Source organism: Marmota flaviventris, chromosome X (genome assembly GCF_047511675.1).
Source record: "Marmota flaviventris isolate mMarFla1 chromosome X, mMarFla1.hap1, whole genome shotgun sequence".
In the NCBI taxonomy this organism is placed as follows: Eukaryota; Metazoa; Chordata; class Mammalia; order Rodentia; family Sciuridae; genus Marmota; species Marmota flaviventris.
Genome location: NC_092518.1, coordinates 134554319 through 134578673, shown reverse-complemented (window position 1 = coordinate 134578673; position 24355 = coordinate 134554319). Strand labels below are relative to the sequence as shown.

General features: G+C 38.1%; 1 protein-coding gene across 5 annotated transcripts in view; it reads left to right on the top strand.

Annotated features, from left to right (window-relative positions):
- Positions 1 to 21072, top strand: part of Gab3 (GRB2 associated binding protein 3) — a 57814-nt gene extending 36742 nt beyond the window's left edge. For 2 of the 5 annotated variants that reach the window (XM_027923020.2, XM_027923019.2), the window contains exons 6-10: positions 263 to 482; positions 2211 to 2292; positions 3379 to 3481; positions 16381 to 16497; positions 17946 to 21072. In XM_027923020.2, coding sequence (XP_027778821.1) covers positions 263 to 482; positions 2211 to 2292; positions 3379 to 3481; positions 16381 to 16497; positions 17946 to 18062 — 639 coding nt within the window. In that variant the 3' untranslated portion in view covers positions 18063 to 21072. Of the gene's footprint in view, positions 1 to 262; positions 483 to 2210; positions 2293 to 3378; positions 3482 to 9773; positions 12330 to 16380; positions 16498 to 17945 lie in introns of those variants that run through there. The other 3 variants (XM_071606850.1, XM_071606849.1, XM_027923017.2) reach the window with 2 other exon arrangements.
- The last annotated feature ends 3283 nt before the right edge of the window (positions 21073 to 24355 follow it).

Here is a 24355-nt window from a genome sequence, read left to right as displayed (position 1 = left end):
TTCCATAAGGGCTCTGATGTTTTTAATTAAAATATCATACCAAAAATATTTGTATGAATTCATAACTCTCAGTCTTCCACCATCAGATCTAGGAGATTATCACCAGTACTCACACATTAGGTCCAGAGGCAGATCCTTGGGTAGAGGCTTTTCTAACTTTCCTGAGGAAGTTCAGAGTCATTCTTGGGTAATCTGAAACTAAAACCATATGCATAGCCTTGATGTCCACTGGTGGTGGTTTCCATGACCTGTTTTCTTGCAGCCCTGCAGGTTCTCCCTGATGTATCCCCCAGCTTCAACCAGTGCCGAAGACAGCTATGTGCCCATGAGCCCCCAGGTCATTGCCTCTGGTCTTGGACCCCATTGCAGCCAGGATGACTACATCCCTATGAGCTCAGGAAGCATCTCAAGCCCACTGCCTGAGCTACCTGCAGACTTAGAGCCTCCACCAGTGAATAGAGATCTCAAACCTCAGAGGAAACGTAAGGCACTTAAATAGGCCTGCTGTGTAAAAAAGGGGAGCAAGGTCCTTCCTAACTTTTCTTGGGAAGGAAGCACTAGAAAAACCATGTCAGAGAGCTGCAAAACATAAGGATATGAAAAAAATGGCTGGAATAGAATGGGGAGATTGAGGGCACCTGCTGCTGCAGATTGTCATGATAAAGGAATCAGAGAAATTGTAGGTACTGTGGACCAGCAAATGCATCCTACAAAGCTAAGTTCATTCCAGAGAGCTCATCTTTGTCTGTTTCCCTAATAAAGTCCCAGGGATATGTGATGATGGGTCTGAATGGAACCCACCTGACATCTCCTCATTCATGCAACACTAAATGTAATAACAGTGCCAGCCTTATGGAAGGCAGCCAAGAATGACCTTTGACACCAATTCCTTAATATCCTTCATGGTCAAATATTATTTATCACTCACTGCTCTGTGTATGCCCATCAGCACAGGTGATTGGGGATGGGAGAGAACTTCTATAATTATCAGTCTGACTCCTGTGTGCACAGGGCACCTTGTAGCTCCTGTATGAATATAGCAGCCTCTCTGGTATGCTCACCAGCATGGACAGACAGAAAAATTGAAGATAGAAAGAGAAAAGGCAGGGTGAAGTAATTTCAGTTTTACCCACCCTCACCTTCCCAGTAGATTATGTGATTTTAAGAAATCATTTGGTGCAATGACTCTGAGGTCTGATATTCTATCTGGTCTGCTCATACCTTTAATTGCTTTTGAGTAAAACTGTCACTTCAGGTGGCCATGCCCAAAGCTGCTAACTAAGGTTCCTACTCATGCCTTCTCTGTTCCAGTCAGATACACTTGAGTCTGAGTCAGACCACATTTGCACTTTTCACAACATTGGCCATGGGTACAGCACTGTGCCTGGGGAGGATGCAAAGATGAGAGGCAGATATGTAAAAACCATCTAGAGGGAAAGGCAGAATTATGAAGTCAGTACTAAATAGGAGAACAGACCCTGTCTTATGAGGTGCAGAGGAAATAGCCTGTCCATTCTGGCCAGAAACAATTTCACAGGGACTTGTAACTTGAAAGTATGTATTATTGTTTTGCTCAATTAATTTTCTATAGCAGTGCCATTGACCAGAACTATCTGTGATAATGCAAACATTGCTATTGAACATTTGCAATGAGAATGGCGAGGCAGAGGAACTTAATTTTATTTTTATTAAATTTCAATAAATTTATATATATTGTGGTGTAAATAACCATGCATGGCTGCTGGTCACTATTTTCAGCAGTGCAGTCATATAGAGAATGACAGAAAGAAGATGTTTGATAGGCTTAGGATTGGATATTTAGCAGGTAGGTGCAAAGATAGACAGCTGGGCCAGGAGGGGTTGGTTCTGGGATGAACTTTGCACCCCGGTGGGAAAGGGCAAGTGGTGAAGCCAGGAGATAGCTGGTGGGTGAACCCAACACCTAGATGTCATGCTTCCAGGAGAGACCTTCCCCACAGGGACTTCATGACTCATGTGAACTTTCCAGCCCAGACCATTTGCTAGGTAGCAGTCCTTACTCACATGGAGTCAGAGAAGAGTAAGATAGTGAAATTCACAATCACTATCAGTGCTTTCTCTTGGCAAGTTTGGATCTGCTGTGCCAGGAAAAGAAAATGTCATGGTTTTACACTCTTTGGATTATGGCTTTGAATTTCTAAGAACTAACCATACTGTGTATTGTCTTGTAGCACGGCCACCTCCCCTGGACCTGAGAAACCTCTCCACCATCCGGGAACATACATCTTTAACCAGGACCCACACGGTGCCTTGGTAAACCACTGATTGTTAAAGGAGCCTAGACATATCCAAACTTAATTAGGTTTCTTATTGTTGAAGCCCATTTGATCTTGCCTAAGCTAAAGGACAACCTGGTTTATTATCAAGAGCTAAAGATGACTTACATATCACAAAGGAAGGAATATGACTGAGTTTCTTGGGATACTGGAATCAGGAATTGGAGTGCTATCGAGAACTCAAGGCATCTTCTCTCTTCTCTCACATTTACCTCTCCATTCATATCTGCTTATCTCTTTGTCTTTGTAGAGCTATTTTCTTTGTTGCATAATTTCTATGGCTAAAGATAGTGGTACTATAGCTCCTGAGCTTATTTATATGCCTCAATTCCAGTGCTAACAGAGATGAGCTCTTTATCAATATCAAGTCAGATTTTGTGAGAGGACAGAATTATGTTGCCCAGCCAAAGTGGAATCAGTTATGGCCCAGGGGGCAGAGCCAGTACTACCAGCTGAACTTCCAGAAGTTCACCTTTGTGAGTGGTTCACAGGTTGGATAGACAAGCTCAAAAATGTATCTGTACCTTTTATGAGTTGAATTTTCAGAGTCCTGAGGCTAGCCCTAGGGTTTCCTAGTTCACTCTAAATGCCATAAGACAATCACTTTGTGAATCAGAATTGCACAGGGAGGTGTATTTCCAGGCAAAACTTCAGAGACAGCTTGTGCTTCTGACTCAGGAGTAGAATTGAAGGTGATTTACAGTTCTTGTTATCCTATCAAAAAGGAATGGCAACACTTTCTTACTTTTCCTAGTTTCTTTGGAAACAAAAGGGTCACAGAGAAGTATTTTTTGCTAAATGATATGATGCCTTGGTCTGTTTCTAGTAAGTTCATGACCTATGTCATATGGAGGGCCTGGGAAAAAGGAAGTGGGAGCCATTTGCTCCACAAGTGGGACAGAGCTGCTGCACAGTCTCTGTTTCTTTAGGAACTGCTTGGGCCGGAAGGAAATTGTGTCTGGAAGGGGAAGACTGAAGCCCCATGGGGCCATGTCAGTTCCTGGCTGCCTTTCAGAGCAGCTGTAAGACATTGCTTTGACCTCATCTGTATTTTTCTTCTTAGCAATCGAACCAGCTTTCTCTCTCCAGAAAGAAATGGTATTAATCCTACAAGATTTTTTGCCAGTCCTGTTTCCAGAGAGGAGGAAGAAAACTACATCCAAATGGTAATCCTATATTTTCACATTCTTTTACTTATCCCAGTATATATACTCTTGTGAGTTTATTATAAAGAAAACACATCCCTCAGAAATCTCTGCAAACATAAAACAATTACTTGATTGTAAAACCATGTCACAACTTTTCTAGATTGGAAACAAATCAATTTGAAGCTGTTTTTTTTTATTTCTGCAATATTCAGCTAATCATACTATTTTAAAGCCACACTATTCAGAAGAACGTAGGGTTCAGGCCTGTATTATGGGGAAGGGAAGATGCTAGCAATTTCTTTCACCAGGGATGTGGGTGTCATGGTTGAATCCAATAGGTTGGTTTGTGATCCCCTGGATGTCAGAGTCTAGGCTGTAAAATACAAATAGTACATGCTTCCTTTTACTAGAACACCTGCCTCCAAATCTTCCTGGTGTGTTGTAGCCCCTGGAAACTCTCCTCTGTAGGGTATTTCCATAGACCTGACAACTCTATCTTTTGATTAACCCCACAATTCAAGAGTTACAATGTCTCCCTTTTGCCCTATTGTCTCTTCTGTTCTCTTCACCTTGGGGTCTATTGAGAGTGTGAGGTTTTGAAGATGCTTTTAGTACCTCTGGCTATTAATGGACACTTTAACAACAATTGTGCCCATTCTGCAATTTGGAAATGTAGGGAACTCTAGAGAGAACTTCTGTATGAACTATGAAATTAAAATGAATTATTGGTACATTATAATTATACACAACACTGTGATTCATTGTATTATATTCACACATGCACATAACATAATTTGCTCAATTTCATTCCCTAGTACTTTTTCTTTCCCTATCCTCCTCCCTACCCTGGGTCCCCTTCTTCTTCTCTATTGGTATCCATTCTATTTTCATGATATCCCTCTTTTCCCCTTTGTTTTTTTCCCTATCTTCTCCATATGAAAGAAAGCATATGACCCTTTAATTTCTGAGTATAGCTTATTTCTCTTACCATAATGTTCTCCAGTTCCATCCATTTTCCTGCAAATGACACAATTTCATTATTTTTATATAGCTGAGTAATATTCCATGGTGTATATACACCACATTTTCTTTATTCATTCATCTGTTGACAGGCACCTAGGATAATTCCATATCTTGATTATTATGAATTCTGCTGCTGTGAACACTGGTATGCATATATCACTATATTATGCTGATTTTAGTTCTTTTGGATAAATACCCAGGAGTGGAGTAGCTGGATCAGATGGTAGTTTCATTCCTAGTCTACTGATGAATTTCTATATAGCTTTCCAGAGTGGTTATAATAGTTTGCAGCCCTACCATTAATGTAAGTGTACTAGTGTACCTTTTCCTCCACATTCTAACCTGCAATTATTATTTTTCTTCTTCCTCCTCCTCTTCCTCCTTCTTCTCTTCCTCCTTTTCCTCCTCCTATTCTTTCTCTTCCTCTTCTTCCTCTTCTCCTCTTTCTCCTCCTCCTCCTCTTCCTTCAATTGAACCCAGGGGTACTTAAGCACTGAGCCATATCCTCAGCTCTTTTTTTAAAAAATATTTTTAGTTGTAGATGGACACAATATCTTTATTTATTTTTATGTGGTGCCAAGAATTGAAAACCAGTCATTGCCTCACACATGTAAGGCAAGCACTCTACCACTGAGCCACAACCCCAGCCCTTCTCAGCCCTTTTTATTATATTTTATTTTGAGACAGAGTCTCAGTTGCTAAGGACCTTATTAAGTTGCTGTGGCTAGCTTTGAACTTGTGATCCCCCTAATCTCAGCCCCTTGGGTTACAGGCATGTGCCACCATGCCCAGCTTGTTATTTGTATTCTTGATGATTGCCATTCTAAGTGGTTTTATTTTCTAAGCTTTAGGAGTCTTACTGAGGAAGTCAGTGCCTGCACCCATATCTTGGAGTATTGACCCTGTGTTTTCTTCTAACATTTGCAGGGTTTTTGATCCAATTCCTGTCTTTGAATCACTTTGAGTTGACTTTTATGCAGGGTGACAGGTATGGATCTAATATCATTTTTCCATATATACATATCTGGCTTTCCCAGCATTTGCTAAGAAAGCTGTTTTTTTTTTTTTTTTTTTTTTTTCTCTACTGTATGTTTTTGGCTTCTTTGTCAGGATCAGATAACTTCATCTGTGTGGGTTTGTCTCTGAAACTTCTATTCTATTCCATTGATCTACATGCATGTTTTTATTCCAGTACCATGCAATTTTCAATACTTATAGCTCTCTAGTATAATTTCAAGCTGGGAAATATGTTGCCTGAAGCATTGATCATACTGCTCAGAATTACTTTGACCATTCTGGGACTTTTATTCTTCCATATGATTTTTTTGTTTTTGTTTTTGGTACCAGGGATTGAACCCAAGGGTGCTTAACCACAGTGCTACATCCACAGCTCTTTTTATTTTGAGACAGCATCTCAAAGTTGCTTCGGGCCTTGCTAAGCTGCTGAGGCTGGCTTTGAACTTGCAATTCTCCTGCCTCAGCCTCCTGAGCCACTAGGATTATAGGCATGCACCACTGCAACCAGCTTCCATATGAATTTATTTTTTAAATATATTTTAATTGCAGACAGACACAATACCTTTATTTATTTATTTATTTATTTTCATGTGGTTCTGAGGATTGAACCCAGGGCCTCACATTTGCTAGGCAAGTGCTCTACTGCTGAGCCTGCATATGAATTTAAAGACTATTTTTCCTAGTTCTGTTGAAGAATGCCATTAGTATCTTGATGGGGATTGGACTGAATCTATATATCACTTTTGGTAATAGGTCCATTTTAATAATATTAATTCTGCCTATCCAAGAGCATGAGAGATTTTTCAGTATCCTCACATCTTCAATTTCTTTCTTCCATGTTCTATAATATTCATTGTAGAGGTATTTAGCCTTCTTGTTAGAATTATTCTGAAGTATTTTTTGAGGCTATTGTGAATGGAATTGTTTTCCTGATTTCTTTCTCAGCAGATTCATTATTGGAGTATAAGAAAGATGTTATTTTGTATCCTGCTACTTTGTTGAGTTTGTTTAGCAGCTGTAAAAGTCTTCTGGTAGAATTTCTTGTGACAAAAGTCTACAATCATTTCATCTGTAAACAGTGATAATTTGATATGTTAACTTTTTGTTGCTCAGACCAAAATACCTGACAAGGACAACTTAGAAGAAGAAAAGTTTATTTCAGCTTGTGGTTTCAGAGGTTCAGTCCATGGTTGAGTGATTTCATTGCTCTGGGTTCAAGGTAAAGCAGGACCTCATGGTAGAAGGGTGTGACACAGGACTGTGGCTCTGCTTGTGGTGGCCAGAAAGCAGAGAGAGTGGGTAAGGGGAAGCAGAGAAGACACAACTTTCTAAGGTGTTCTAGTCAGCTTTTTTACTGCTGTGACCAAAAGTACCAAAAAGAACAGTGTAGAGGAGGAAACATTTATTTGGGGCTCACAATTTCAGAGGTCTGAGTCCATAGATGGCTGATTGTTGCTCTGGGCTGAGAGCATCATGGCAGAAGAGTGTGGTGGAGCAAAGCTGCTCAAGACATGGCAACCAGGAAATAAAGAGATCTTCTCACCATGGACAAAATGTAAACCCTAAAGGCACTCTCCCAGGGACCCACCTCCCCTATCCACATCCTATGCCCTTAACAGATACCACCCAGGTAATCCCTATCAGTCGATTAATTTACTGATTAGGTTAAAGCTGTTGTGACCTAATCATTTCACCTCTAAACCTTCTTGCATTGTCCTGCACATGAGCTTTGAGGGGGGAACATCTCATATGTAAACCATTTCATAGGACATACCCCCAGTGATCTGCCTCCTCCAGCCACACCCCACCTGCTTGCAGTTACCATCCAGTTACTTCATTCAAACGAGGATGGACTGATTAGGCTACAGCTCTCATAATCTAATCATTTCACCTCTAAATATTCCTGTATTATTAATATAGGAGCTTTTGGGAGACATCTCATATTCAAGCCATAGCATTTGAATTCTTCCTTTCCTATTTGTTTCCTTTTACTTCCTTCTCTTGCCTAAGTACTCTGGCTGAAACTTCAAGTACTATATTGAATATAAGTGGTGATGGTAGACATCCTTGTCTTGTCCCAGATTTTAAAGAAAATACTGTCAGTTTTTTTCCCATTCATTATGATATTGGCTTTGGCTTTTTCATTTATAGCTTTTATGATATTGAGGTAAGTTTTTTCTATCCCTAGTTTCTTCATTGATTTTATCATGAATTGTTACTGAATTTTGTAAAAGAATTTTTGTGAATCTATTGCGATGATCATGTGATTTTTGTCCTTAATTTTATTTATGTAATGAATTACACATATTGATTTGCATATGTCAAATCTTTTTTTCATCCCTGGGATAAAACCAACTTGATTATGGTATAAGATCTTCTTAATGTGTTTTTGGAAGCAGGTTGCTAATATTTTATCAAGGATATTTGTGTCTATGTTCTTCAGGAGTACTGGTCTGTAGTTTTCTTTACTTGATGTATTTTTAATGGGATATCATATTAGGGTGATACTGATTTCATAGAATGAATTTGGAAATGTTCCCTCTTTTTCTAATTCATGGAATAGTAACAGCAGGATTCACATTAGCTCCTTTTAAAGGTTTTATAGAACTCAGCTGAGAATCTATCTGGTCCCAGATTTTCTTTGTTGGGAGATATTTTTTATTACTGTGTCAATCTTATTTTTTGATATTTCTCTGTTTAGGTTTTGTGTATCCTCTCACTTCAATTTGGGTAGGTCTTACGTGTCTAGAAATTTGTCAGTAGCTTTTAGATTTTCACATCATTTTAAGCTTTCACCACTTTCCCCCTTTCTCTGTCTCTGATGGAGATTGCTGGGACTTTTTTCCACATTATTTCAGCTCACCGTATCTGAGCTTATTTTCTGCTCAAACTTTAAGGTTGTGTTTTTTTTTTTTTTTTTTTGACAGCATCACCTGTTTATCTTTGTGTGTGTATGTGTGGTGCTGGGAATTGAACCCAGGGCCTTGTGCATGCTTGTCAAGCACTCTTCCAACTGAGCTACATCCCTAGCAGAACCTGTTTATCTTAAGGTCAGTGGGAGAATTCTTTTGGCTCATTAGGGAAGAGCTTCCCCTCCCTCACTGACTACCATGCACACAACACTGCTGTCATCTATTCCTTTTTAATTTTCTTTATCTTCTGGAAACTGATATTGTTGGCTTTCACAAGGTTGTTAGTTCTCTGAGTTGCCTATGATCATTTTCCAACAGTCTCCCTACTTCAATGTTCTACTACAGAGCTGTTGATTTAATTCAGTCTCATATAGCTGCTGTGATATTGTGGGTTCCTATGAACTACCATTTGTTCTCCATCTGAACTATGAAATTTTGAAAAAAAATATCTTAGAAGGAAGATATTCAAAGCACTATGGGTGTATGCTCATCAGAAGACAATCCTATCCACCTATACATAAAGATAAAGGGTAATTGGACACTTAAAAATGATACTCTCCAGAAATAAATAATTAAATGGTTTATTTTGCCTTTTTATTTGATAAAATTGTGTTGTAAGTACACTTAACTATATGCAGATGTAAATGACTCATCTACAAATTTGATATGTTCTTCTCAATATTTTTCACACTTAGTAATGGCCCTTGGGAAACTTCCACAAGAAGACACTCCTGTAAATGATGCTGAACAGCTGTGCTTTGTCTCCAGAGAATAGAAAAGGGTAGTGATCCTATAACCTATTCGAAATGAGTACAGACTCATTCCAGATACAAGCAGTTTACTTTTGTTCTTTGCAGTTGTGAGAAAGACCTGTGTTTCATTAACAATGCAGTTTCAAATTCCTTGCTTGCCTGAGTTTGTAATCACTGATCAATGGCTGGCTGCATGCATTATTAGGCAATAGGACAGAGCATGTGAAGAGCCAGGAACACTAACTGAAGGTAGTTTGGAGGGAATCACCATAAAAAATTTTGAAAAACTATCTTATCAATTCCTTTTTTAAAACCAGTAATAAGATTGTGTCAAGTGACTTTCATTTACAGTTTCCCATGTGCCACATAGCAGCCTTATATAGTATTCAGAACTAATATGATTTATTTTGTAATTTTGCACACAATCATATGCATTTTTGAGGTAAAGTTCTGATCTGATTGTAAAAATTAAGGTCAGGGACTAAAATACAAGTTTTGTTTTATTGCTATACAAGATATACTGTATATTCTTGTGCTGGAAGCTTTGCATTACTTTGACCAAAATACCTGACAAGAACAACTTATAGAAGAAGAGGTTTCTTTTAGCTCACAGTTTCGGATGTCTCCGTCCATGGTTGGGCATCTTTATTGCTTGGAGATGAGGCAGAACATCATTGCAGAAGGGTGTGGCAGAGGAAAGGTGCTCAGTTCATGACAGGTAAGAAGGAGAGGGATAGCAGAGAGAAAATAAACCCTTTCAGGCATGTTTCTAGTGACCTACTTCCTTTATCTAGGGTCCACCTCCCAGTAGTTGATCCAGCTATCAATGGATTAATTAACAGATTAATAATTAATAGATTAATTAATAGAGTCCTCGTGATCCAATCATTGCTTAGAAATCTTGCTTCTGCACCTCAGTGCAATGAGGACCATGCTTTTAACACATGAGATTGGGGAGATATTCAAGATCCAAGCCATAACAATCCTTCTATAAATGTTTATAAACTTATAGAAAATTTAAAAGAGCAAAGCATAATTTTAATTTGTGCAATTTCTCCTCTATCAATTTTTCAATCCCTATAATTTTCAACAGTTTTGTAAGAGCTTTATAGTTGAATTCTAGACTCTTAAATATCACATTATTATTATAGTTTTATAATATTTCTAAGATTTTAAATCTGTGCAATTTACTGTCTTGGTGTATAGTTCTCTGTATATGTAAATTTGTGTAACCACCACAATCATGACACATAGTAGTTCCATCACCTCAAAATACTCCTTTATGCCACACCCTCCCTCTACCCTTAACCCCTGATAACTGCTGATCTGTCCTTCATTCCTATCATTTTGTCTTTTCAAGAATGCCACAAGAATAGATTCATTGGGCTGGGGATGTGGTTCAAGTGGTAATGTGCTCGCCTGGCATGCGCGCTGGGTTCGATTCTCAGCACCACATAAAAATAAATAAAGATGTTGTGTCCACCGAAAACTGAAAAATAAATATTAAAAAATTCTCTCTCTTTTTTAAAAAAAGAATAGAATCATATAAGGTTCACTTATTTTACTCAGAATAATTCATCCAAATTTGAAATTTATCCAAATTTGTATATGTGTCAGTACTTCTTTCTGTTTTATTGCTGAGTAATATTTCATTGTATGCATGTACCACATTTTATCCACTTATACACTAAGGGATAAATCCATTATTTTGAGTTTGGGGAAAATTAGAACCATCATGAATATTCTTTTACAGTTTTTAAAATATTTTTACTCTAGCAAAGCATACAGAACATAAATTTTTCTGTTTTAACCATTTTTAGGTATGCAATTCAGTGGCAATAAATACATTCATAAGTTGTATAACTATCACCACTATCCATTTTGAGAACTTTTTAATTATCTCAAGCATAAACTTTGTAAACCCATTAAACAGTAACTTTCCCCTTCCTCTCTACTATTTTCTGTCTCTGAATTGGCCTATTGTAGGGCCCTCATAAAAGTAGAATGATACAATATTCGTACCTTTGTGTCTGCCTTCGTTTATTTAGCATAGTGTTAAGATTCACCTTAATTGTAGCATATATCAGAATTTAATTTCTTAAGACTAAATAATGTGATAATTGATAATATGGATTATATCACATGTGTTTATCCATTTATCTACTGATGGAAATTTAGTTCATTTTGCCTTCTGGCTATTATGAATAATGATGCTATGAACATGGGTATACTTGTTCTTAGTTGAGTTCCTATTTTTGATTCTTTTGAAAATATACTTAGAAGTGGAATTGTTGGATCATATAGTAATTCTGTTTTTTGAAAGGATGAACAAACTTGCCTTCCACAATGTCTACACCATTGTATATTGCTACCAACAATGAACAAGTGTTCCAATTTTTCCACATCCTCACCAACACTTGTTATTTCCCCATTTTTCATAATAACCATTCTAATGGATGTGAAGTATTATGTCATTGTTGTTCATTCACTTTTTCCTAATCACTGGTGAGCTTAAGCATCTTTCCATGTTTTTGTTGGCCATCTATTTATCTTTGGAGAAATGTGTTTGAGTACTATTTTAGCTACTTTATTCATTGCTGTGACCAAAGGACCTGACAAGAACAATGTAAGGTAGGAAAAGTTTATTTGGGGCTCACAATTTCAGAGATCTTAGTCCATACATGGCCAATTCTGTTGCCCTGGGCTGAAGGTGAGGTTGAACATCATGGCAGGAGGGTGTGGTAGAGGAAAGCAGCTCAGCTCATGGCAACCAGAAAGCAGAGAGAGCGCCCCTCATCATAGACAAATTATAAACCCCAAAGGCACATCTCCAGGGACCACCTCCTCCAGTCACACCCTACTTGCTTGCGGTTACCACCCAGTTAATCCCTATCAGTGGTTTAAGTGCTGATTAGGTTAAAGCTCTCATAAGCTAATCATTTCACCTCTGAATGCTCTTGCATATTCTCATACATGGGTTTTCTGGGGACACCTAATATCCAAACCATAACAAGTATTTTGCTTATTTTTTAATTAGGTTGTTTGTTTTTGTTGTTGTTGAGGTGTAGGAATTTTTATGTATTATGAATATTAAACCCTTATCATCTGTACAATTTTCAATATTTTCCTTATTCTGTGGGTTGTCTTCTTATTCTCTTTACAGTGTCCTTTGATGTATAAAAGTTCATAAAAATTAATTTTTATGAACTCATATTTATCTTTTTTCTTTTATTGCCTTGCTTTTGGTGTCACATCAATGAAATCATTGCCAAAGCCAATGTTATAAAGATTTTTCCAAATTTTGTCTAAAAATTTTATATTTTTAGCTTTCATGTTTAGATCTTTGATCTTTTTTGACTTAATTTTTGTATATGGTATAAGGTTAGAGTTCAATTTTATCCTTTTGACTGTGGACTTTTTGTTTCCCTCATACCATTTGTTGAAAAGAGCATACTTTCCTCATTGAATGGTCTTGATGCCCTTATGAAAATCAATTGACTGCATTTGCAAGGAGGGTTTATTTGTGGACTGTATAACATTCCATTGGTTTACATATTCATATTTATGCCAGTACTATGCTATTTTCACTACTATTGTTTTGTAGTAAGTTTTGAAATAAGAAAGTATGAGACTTCAAACTTCATTTTTGTTTTTCAAGATTGATTTGGCTATTTGGCTTTAAGATTCCATGTGAATTTTATGGTAGATTTTAATATTTCTGCAAAAAATTCCATTGGTATTCTGATATGGAATATTTTCAATCTGCAAATTATTTTGGGTGATCTTATAATCTTAACAACATTAAGTCTTCCAGTCAATGAACATAGCTGTTTTTCCATTTAGTTATGTCTTCTCTGCTTTCCTTCAGTAGCATCTTTGTAATTTTCAACATAGAAGTCTTTGTCTCCTTAGTTACATTTATTTTTAAGAATAAGTATGAAATTATAGGCCAATCTTGCTCATTGTAGAGATTTTAAAAATTATAAAAAGAATATGTTCAACCAAATATTTATACACAAATGTTCATAGCAGCATTTTCCATAACCAGAAAATGAAAATGACCTACACTTTCATCAACTGGTTAATTCCATGATAGAAGTTTATACAGCCATAAAAAGAAATGAAGTATTGATACCTGAAACAATGTGTTTTAACCTTGAAAACAATATGCTGAATAAAAGAAGTCAATTACAAAAGGCCACATATTGTATAATTCCATTTATATGAAATGTTTAGTTTGGCAAATATATAGAGAGATTGAAATTAAATTAATGTGGTGACCTAAAGCCAGAGAAGATGAAGTATATTATTACCAATATTCTCGGAGGAATGAGCTTTATAACCATAAACCAGGAGAACCTATTAAATCAAGTGACTACATGCACTGATTAAAGGAGGAAATGATACTGATATCTTACTAGATGCAGAAAAAAAGCATTTGAGAGAACTGTTCATAAAAATAATCTATTAGTAAACAAGGAATAGGACTTTTCCTACATCTCATAAAAAGGAGTCTTACAGAATCTATAGTAGGTATCATACTCAATGATTAAATACTAAAAATCTTTCCTTTAAAATCAGATGCAAAACAAGGATGACCTCTTTTTTTGTGGTGCTAGGGGTGGAACCCATGGCCTGATACATACTAGCCAAGTGTTGTATCCCTGAGCTACACCTCATCCCAAGGAAAACCTCTTTAACTACTTCCATTCAGCATTGTATATGATAGAGAATAAATTAAAGAACCAAGAGGAATAATAATTAGAAAGGAAGAAGACTAACAATGATTATTCATAGATAAAGCAATTGTCTACCCAGAAAACCCAAAATAACCTACTTAGGATAAAGCAATTAATTAAATTATAAATAAAGTAATTAACAAAATGATTAGAATTAATGAAATATAAAAGTTGATGTATATAGAATCAATACACAAAAGACAATTAAATGTCTATACAGTGGTAAGAAACAGAAAATTGGATTTAAACAAAATCTACCACCAGGTGTGGTGGCACACTCCTGTAATCCCAGTGGGTCCAGAGGCTGAGGTGGGAGGATCACATGTTCAAAGCCAGCCTCAGCAATGGCGAGGCCCTAAGCAACTCAGTGAGACCCTGTCTCTAAGTAAAATACAAAATAGACCTGAGGATGTGGCTCAGTGGTTGAGTGACCCTGAGTTCAATTCCCAGTACCAAAAAAAAAAAAAAATCTACCATTTACAATAATAACAAATCATAGGTATTTTTAGATAAATCTAAGAAGAGATCAGTGAACAATGTTACAAGCAAAAACATTAAAACTTTATTGGGGGCTGGGGTTGTGGCTCAGCGGTAGAGTGCTCGCCTAGCATGTGCAAGGCCCTGGGTTCAATCCTCAGCACCACATATAAATAAATAAATAAAACAAAGGTATTGTGTCCATCTACAACTAAAAAATAAATATATTTTTTTTAAAAACTTTATTGAAAGACTTTAAGGATACTTAAATAAATGGAAAGGTAGGCCATGTTCCAGAACAAGAAGATTTAAATATTAAAGACATTATCATATCAAATCCCTAACAGCAGTTTTTGAGGAAATTTAAAGCTGATTTAAAAATGTGTATGTAAAGGGTGATGATTACACAAGACATTCTAGAAGAAGAACAAAATGGATGGAATTTGTCCGGCTCATTAACATCAACAATGATTAACACAAAGTAGGCCTGGTACAAGGATGAATAAGAAAAATGCAAATACTTCAGCACAAAAGCCAAAAACAAACAAAATGAAGCCCAAAATAAAACAGGCAATTCACAGAGGAGAAAATAATAAATTGCCCTTCAACAAATGAAAAGATGCCCAAGCTACTTAATAATCAGGGAAATGGGAAAAAAAATCAAATCACCATTAGGTATTACTTCACTCACCTCAGACTGGAAAAAGGTTAAAACAGCACTGACAATACCAAATGTTTGCCAGGATGGGAAGCAAAGGAGTTTCTTATACACTCCTGGCACCCATGCAAACTGGTGTATCTGCAATCACTCTGGAAAGTAGGTTTTTTTTTTTTTTTTTTTTTTTTTTTTTTGTATTTAATAAGGTTGAAGATGAGTACATCCTATAACTCTGCAATTCTATTCCTGGGTGAATGTCCAAGATTCTCCCACGGGTGCAGAAATGCTCAAGGTGACATTGCTTGCAATAGCTCCCAAACTGGGAGCAACTCAAGTATATTTTGGAAGCAGAATGATTAAATAAATCATGCAATGAAATAATCTGTCCTGGTGGGAATGAGTGCGGTGGAACTAACGCATCGACATGGGTGAGTGTGGACTATATAATTTTGAGCAAAAATTGAAGCCATAAGGGGTTGGGATTGTAGCTCAGTGGTAGAGTGCTTGCCCAGCATGTGTGAGGACCTGGGTTTGATTCTCAGCACCACATAAAAATAAATAAAATAAAGGTCCATTGACAACTAAAATATTTTTTTAAAAATACATAAGGGGCTGAGGCTGTAGCTCAGTGGTAAAGTCCTTGCCTCGCATTTGTGAGACACTGAGTTTGATCCTCAGCACCACATAAAAATAAATAAAGATACTGTGTGTTCATATACAATTAAAAATATACATAAAATATTTTCTAAAAAATACATGATAAGATTCTATTGATAAGATATTCAAAAACAGAAGCTGGACAGTGTGTTAAGGATACTTGCTTGCTCATCAAACTACACTTTGAAAGAAAAGAAGTTGTAAACATAAAATTCACGATAGCGCTTTGCCTGTAGTGGGGAGAAGAGGAAATGGTAGAGGGGAGAGTCACTTCCCTAGTATGCTGCTTCTGAAGCTTGGTGGTGAGTTTCACTATAACTGTTTCTTCGCATTGTATAAAGTACCTTTAAATGCATTTGGGACACTTTTACTGGAAGTTTAGTAAGTGTAGTTGATCTTATCAAGAGTTAATCCCCAAAATATCATGAGCCTATCAGATCCATAAAGTGAATTCTTTTATGAGGGAATTTTGGCAAACCATTTCCAATAATTATATGGTTTCATATTAAGGCTGAATGGCTATATTGTGTTTGAAATGCCAGCTCTCACTCACGTGCAGACAGGTTTGTTCAGGTCTTATCAGGCCACTCTCTTGTGATCTGGTGGCAGCTACTTGGATGGAGCCACAACTTACCTTCCTCTCCTGACTCATTAACCAGAGTCCTGTGATGTTGTTTCCTAGGAGGAGCACCAAACAGCCAACTCCCTGAGCAGTAGTGCTCTTACCTGGACAAAGAAGTTTAGCCTGGATTATTTGGCCCTGGACTTTAATTCAGCATCATCAGCCCCTGTACAGCAGGTAGGAAGAATTTTATGTCTGAGAATTCCCAGAGAACCTCATTTCTGCTTAGATTTTTCTGATCGCCAAACCATGTGTGTTGTCTTTAGGAGGTCTTAGAAATACAGATGTGTGGGCTGGGGATGTGGCTCAAGCGGTAACGTGCTTGCCTGGCATGCACAGGGTGCTGGGTTCGATCCTCAGCACCACATAAAAATAAAATAAAGATGTTGTGTCCACTAAAAACTAAAAAGTAAATATTAAAAAAGGAATACAGATGTATAATGAAAAATATTGAAAGAACCTTAAACCTTCCTTCCAGAGAGAATGGAATCCTAGTGTATTTCTTTCTAGAGCATGTTCTTTGCATGCATGTGTGTAAACAGATGTTATATTCATGCTTTTCTAGGATTCATACCCTAGTAGTTATAGAAAATTCATAAGACACAGAGGAGGATGGGCCAGGCATAGCAAGGGCCTGTTTAAGGAACAAGTAACAGGCTAGTATGGCTAGACTTTATGCAGTGATAAAAGGAGCTGTAGTTGACATGGAACCCCTCAGTAAAGGGCCTTGAATTGCCAGGTTGGACTGTTTCAAATCCTTCAGATAGTATTTTCATCTGTAAATTAGGAATCAGAAATATTAACATCTACAATGAGAGCTCTTAGGAGGATTGATTGATTAATACCCATAAGTGATCCTAGCCATTAAATAATATACACTTCACAGTTTGAGTCATGGAATGAACTAACAGTGATAGATGGACAACTAATATATTTGAGTGAGGGATGGTCATAATCCCATAATGTGTCTAACAATGTATTATTTGGTGAAAAAAAGCAGCTCACTGAACAGAAAGTACAATATGATTCTCTGTGTGTGTGTGTGTGTGTGTGTGTGTGTGTGTGTGTAAGGAAAAAAAAAACTCTGGAAGATCTCCTTCCCCTTTTGCTGAATGAATACCTACTTTTCCACATTTAATATCATTCCAAAAACCTGAACAGATACACAAGAAAAGCTGGTCAGAAGGGTGGGAGCAACAAGTACAAAACGCATGTTAGTCAGTTTAGGCAGAGTAAACAACCCCCAAATTTCAGGTACACACAGGATCAAAGGTTCTTTCAGTTGTTACTCATGAGAAAGCCTATTTCAGGCAGGGATATTGTGTTCCAGGTCATCTACAATACAGGGCTTCTGGCAGAGGAAAAAAAAAAGAGAAATTAGAGAATCCCAAAATGCTTCTCTTCTCCTTAGGATTGGCATGTGTCAACTCTATTCAGATTCTATTGGTCCAACCAAATGGCTAAAGTTAAGAGATGTTCACACACATACATCTAGAGCATAATGTTTCTGCAGGAAGGAAGAGGGAGTAAATAGTAAAGATTACAGTATAACCTACCACAGAAAGGTAGGCACTATCCTGATTTTTAAAAATTAGATGTAATGAAAACTTTTTGTCCTTCTTCAGAAACTTCTTCTTTCAGAAGAGCAAAGAGTAGACTATGTCCAAGTGGATGAGCAGAAGACACAAGCTCTCCAGAACACCAAGCAGGAGTGGACGGATGAAAGGCAATCCAAAGTGTGAGATGTGTGGGTCTGGGCCAGGTGTGAAACTGGGAAGCTTGGGGTTCAGTTTGCATTTTTTTTTCACTAAAAACACACCAATGGTCAACACAGGTCAAAACCAAGAGAGAATGTGTAGTTTGTGTGGTATTGGCGAGAACTTTTAGGAGGAAAGGATCTGTTTATGCATTGGATGGAAAGGAGAATCCAGCAGTTTCCTCTCAAGCAGGTATGAAGGGGGCCAACCCACACCCCTTTACCCCCACTTCCAGAGCCTGTGACAGAAGGTCATTTCTCCAGCCTCAGAGATGCTTGCAATGGTTCCACCGTCACAAAAGGAAGAGATGAAGGGTTCCACAACCACAGACTGAGATGTAAAAAAATGCCATTAATTCAGGAATGGTAAGAGCAATAAAAACAAGACTTTAGAGAACATTTTTCCAAATATTCTGTTACAAAATTTTCAAATGGAGTATTTGGAGCAAAGATTGGTGCCGGTATTACGGCCAACAGGCTGACATTGTTTGCCTCCAATACCTGAAATTTTGTCTGATATCCTGTGCTTTGATCAGAATCAAATTATTCTAGTAAAGTGTACCCTGAAGACCATTTTGTCATAGCCCTTGAAGACACAGTTGAGATCAAGCTCAGCAATGGTCACAGAATTTACACTCCTTACTCTTATGACTCTATCAGATCAAACATTTCTGTCCCTAAAGAGATGCAATTTGAGTGATGGGCAATGGATCCCAGGCTCCATGATGAGCAGCATATCTGATGACACTGGTGGCTATAAAGACATTTGTGTTTAAGCTGCTGTTCCATTGCTGTTGGCATTTTCCCAGCATGCTTTCTTATATATCATCTCATCCCTTCCTCTAAAAGGCCCCAGAAGCTATGCATGGCAGAATCTGATGCTACTGCCACTTTGAAGAGAAGAAAACTGAGAACCAGAGAAGGGAACACATTGACCAAGATCACTCATGGGGCTAAGATACAGAGTCAAGCTTAGAGTTGTCCAGGCTGCCAATTGCAAACTCATTCCACTATCTTATACTACCTCTGAGGAAATTGACAAAACTGATCATTTGGGGGAACACCTGCAAACAAAAGATGAGCTATCATCCCCTCTTCCTTTCATAGAGATCTGAGCAAGTGCTCTGATTCTTAAAAGGTATACATGTACAGGGAGGAGTTCTTTTTGCAATGTTCAATTGAAACTCTACATTTTCAGTAGTTACAATTAGAAATACCTCCTGATGATCTGTCTGAAATTTTGGCCAATTTTCCCTTCTGATTGAAAAATGACAGATCCTGAGACTTTGAACATTCCATAAAATGGGGGCATTGTATCATCTCATCCTCGGTGGATAATGGACCCAGGGAGCCCAGAATGAGGGTCTCAGTTGGGCATGGAATTTTATTTAATACCCCTTCTTAATCCTTCTGAGAACCTAGAGCCATAATACATATCTGAACAATGAGGAACTAAACAGATACTGTATAAGGATTGACCAAATAGGAAGCAAACACTCACTGCAGTTGGTGCAGTTGTACGCTTTACCACAGGATTTCAGGGTTTCAACTGACTGAATGGTAAGAAAATATGTAAGTCTTGTTTTTTCAGACCATACAAGAAGTCACTTTGATTTTCATAGCAGTAGATTCTGGTGACATCATTTTCCTTGTGTTGTAAAGCAGGGAAAATTGCCAAGTACTTTAAACTGAGTCCAGGGTCCCTAATGAACCTAGACAAAGCAAGGAGAAGGCTCCCCAGTCCTTGCATCTCACAGCCACCTCCATATCACAACAAAACATAGGCCAGAGCCTGTAAGGAGCTGCCTTCTTCCTCATGTGTGTGACAAAAAAATCACAGAGTCACAGGAAAAGAACCAGGGCTACAGATTGCCATTTCCTGTAGATGGTAGCTTTATGTGGAGGGGGGGGATTGTGTTTGGATCTTTAATTACCTGGAAAAAGGCTGCTACAGAAAAATCGTAGCCCTGGGGGTCAAGAATGACACCAGATTGAAGAAGAAAAACTACAGCTGAAATTATGTCAGTAGTGAAATATCATTGAATTGGTGAAAGAAAGGAAGAAAAAAGAAATCTCTTTCCTACAAAGCATTTCCAAGAATGTATTTATAAATGAAGCAATATACACAAGAGTAGTATGACTTGTTTGGATGTGATTAATTAAAAACAGGAATGCTCCGAATAGGTGCTCTCTATGTTAAAGGTTGACACCATTCATCATTTCCAGGGTATATGCAATTATGTCCTGCTTTGACAAAACTACTAAAGGATGGCTATGCAAAAATCATGATGATGCAGGCAAAGAAAGTACAGGTAGTTTTTGAGCTGACAGCAGCATATGCTCCTGAGGAAGGCACCATTAAGTCAAAATGGTGCCAGCCAAATCTTGTTTTCTGGTGGAGACTATATATATATATATATATATATATATATATATATATATATATATATATATGTAAGACAGGGCTGTGTTTCTGACCAAGGGCCGGGGGTTTGTTACACAATGATAGCAGAAACCATTATGGTATGTCTTTACACTGAACAGTAGATCTTTCCTGAAAGGCTCTGGAATCAATATAACAGGGCAACACAGCAATTAATCCCTCATTTCTATTAGCTTCTGTTTCTTTCATTTCCAGTGCATGATGGAAAACAGAAGGGTCTCAACTCTGAAATCACAAACCCAGGAATAGAGGGAGTTAAGCATTCCTTGGGGAGGGAGGAACCCTGAGGCCCAGGACACAGCCTGGATATAAAGGCACAGAGCTATCCAGTTAGTGTCACTGTATAGGCCATTTCATGGAGCAAGGATCAGCTGAATCATTATGATGTATAGGTCCATGTTCAGACTGAAGGCTCTCCTCAGGCCTGCCTTTCTCCTCCTTGCTCCCTGTTTATACCAACTTTGTACCTACAATCACACAGATTTTTCAAATTCACTCTGCTCTTACTGTTTAATTTCTGGCATTAATAAAGTCTTATACGGAGAAATCACAACTTAAGTTCTCTTTTGTTTTAAGTGATAACACCAGATTTAAATAAGGAACACATTTAGGAAGCTGAGTATTTGAAAATAGGCTTCATCACTATTTTATCGAGTACAACAAACTTAATTAGATTCATGTGCAATGTATGTTACCTTGCTATAAACAGTTGAGCAGATGGCTGTCATTAATACTGCTTCTGCTCAGTTCAAACCACATCTTGACATCTTTTTTGTCAGAAACTAGTTTCAATATTTGTCAGTAAATTCAACTGCTCTCCCTAACACAATGTATAACATGACCTTATCATTATATAACAAAAGCAACAGCCTTAGGCCCACCTCTCCCCAGCAGGGTTCTTTGTGCAATCACCTCCCTTTTCTCTGTGGCTGATGCTCCCAGCAGCCCTGGATGCTAGATTAGTGGCATCTCTAGGCTGTGAAGAAAGGTGGGGATGACCAAACCAAGACAGTAAGGGTAAACTCGGGATTAGATGAAACAGGTACATGAGAGAGTACTTTCTGGAATAATGAAAATGTTCTGTTTCTTAATCTACAGTGGTTATATGATTGTATACATATGCAAAAATGTATCAACCCATAAATTTAATATTTGTACACTCACTATATGTAAATTACACCCCAACAACCCAATTATCTTGAAGGAAAAAAACTCCAGGGGCATTATTAAGTTAATGTAAGAAACATGACTATAAAAAGTATTATAAGTTACAGGAAAACTTATTACCTTGGATGTGGAATACTTTTAGCAGCAAGGCACAAAAGGCAGAATAAATATTTATGTCCATTCGCAATTCCATTCAATTCAACAAATTTTAGAGATAGGTATGTGGTAGGCACTTGGGATACAAGAGTAAGTAAAATAAAGGTCTTTCATTAAGAAACTTACATTCTGACAGAAGGTAGTGGGCAATTTTGGTGCTCCACTCAAACTTTCTGTGACCCCTTCTTCTGTTTGGTGTAATCCTTCCAAGCCTCATTTTGCTCCTGATTCTAACAGCCCACACTCCTAGAACTGCTTGAGCAGAGAACTAGAAGTGCCTCAGAATTGAGTCCCCTTACCTTCCCAATTGAAGGGTGCAACATTACCAAATCATAACTTCTTTATCTCATGTTGGGACAAACTTTAAGTAGGAATTACACTCCAGAGTTCTGTGGGACCTAGTTAAATCTTTCCTCCCTCTGAGATTGCACCCTCACTTGGATTCTTCCTCTTCCTTATTCTGATTCTCCCATAATTGTGCTTCAGCTTTTAAGGACCCAATTTTAGTACATGGCCTTCCTTAAAAATGGTAGCAATAATTTTTCTTATTCATCTTGCTTTTCCAGAATTTAGATACTCTCTATTAAGAAGTGGATTGTAGCTGGGAACAATGGTGCACACCTGCAATTCCATGCTGAGGCTCGAGGATTACAAGTTTGAGGCTAGCCTGGGAAATTTAGTGAGACCCTTCTCACTAAAAAAAAATTCTAAAAAATAAAATGGGGATGTAGCTCAGTGGTAGAGTGCCCCTGCATTCAATCCCCAGTACCACTAAAAGAAATAGAAATAAAAGAAGTGGAATCTGTGTCCCCTACTCTGGAAGTTGGGTAGGACATCAGAAGGGACCCTGACTTCTGAGGCTGGGACAAACAAGGAATTTTAATTAGCTTTTCATCACTATGACCAAAATACCTGGCATAAACAACTTAAAGGGGGAAAGATTTATTTTGGCTTATGATTTCAGGGATTTCTGTTCATGGTCACTTGGCTTCATTGTTCTGGGCCTGAGGTGAAGCAGGACACCATAATATAAGGGTAGAAGAAAGATGCTCAGCTTATGGCAGCCAGGAAGAGAAAGGAGATGGGAGACAAGAAATAATCTTCCAGGGAAAACACCTAGTGACTATTTCCCCAACTAGGTCCCACCTACCAGTAGTCCATTCAACTATCAATGGATTAATCCACTTATGAGTCTTCATGATCCAGTCATTTCCCAAAAGCCCCACCTCTGAACATTGCTGCAATGGGGACCAAACCTTTAAAATATGAGTCTTTGGGGGATACTTCATATTCAAGTCTTGCTACACAGCCACCATCATACTGTGAGGAGGCATGTGAAAAGGAATCAAGGTACCTCAGATTCTGCTAAAATGTCCCAGCTGGCAGTGAGCACAAAATTTGAAACCTTGTGTTAACATCTCTCGGAAGTAGATTCCTCCATCCCATTCCTCCAGCTCTTGATTTAACCATTGAATCAGTGCCACATGAGTAGACATGAGCCTTACCCCCAGGGACTGTCCAAATTGGAGATAAGTGTGCAAAAGAAATGAGTGTTGTTGTTTTAAGTCACTAACTTTGGGAGTGGTTTGTTATGCCATGGTAGTTGCAAGAATGTTAAACCAAAGACATAGGTGAGATAGCAAATAGAAAAAAAAATGAACCAAATTTATATGCTGTACTCTATTTTAGAAGATTACTGATATGGTACAGAGAGAAAGAGCAGCAGGAGAAGAATTGGTTATACATTGGTCTGTGGGGGGCCAGCTGCTTTATGGACAAGGATGAAGTGAAAATTGAGCAGAATTGAAGGAGATGAAGGCCAAGGCAGAGAGAACAGAACAAAATGCCCTCATTCAGCAGAAACCCTGGAATGCTGAAGGCAAAGCTGAGGGGCTATTGTGGTTGCATGGAGTAAGCAAGAGACAGTAGGGTAGAGGGATAGAGAGGTAATAAAGGACCCACAGATTATAATAGGCCCTTGCCTACATGGTAAGGATTTTGACTGATATTCTGAGTGAGAACAGGGCTTGTGAAGAAAATTGTGTAGGATAGACATGTGATCAGGCTAACACCTTGAAAAGAAAAATTTCAGTAGCTTCTCTATTGAGAATCAACTGTAAGAGGTCTAATGTTAGAATCAAGGAAACAAGGTAGGAGGTGACAGGACTCAGTCAGGTAATAGAAGATTGTGGCTCAGAGCAGAGTGGCAGCAGAAATGGTGAGATGTGTTTGGATTCCAGATCATTCAGACATCATGACAGAGTTTGCTTAAGGATTGGATGTGGGCCAGGAGAGAAACAGAGGAGCCAAGGGTGACTGCAGGGTGTTTTGCCTAAGCAATTGGCAGGACAGGCTCCACTGCCATAAACGCAGGATGGAAAGACTGTGGGTGGAACAGTCCTATGATAGGGTTAGGGACAGAGACCGGGAGTTCTTCAGCCCCACTCCGGCCTTCCGTGGAAAGTGGGAAAGCCCTGGGGAAACCTCAGAGCACTCTCAGGTTGGGTAGGAGG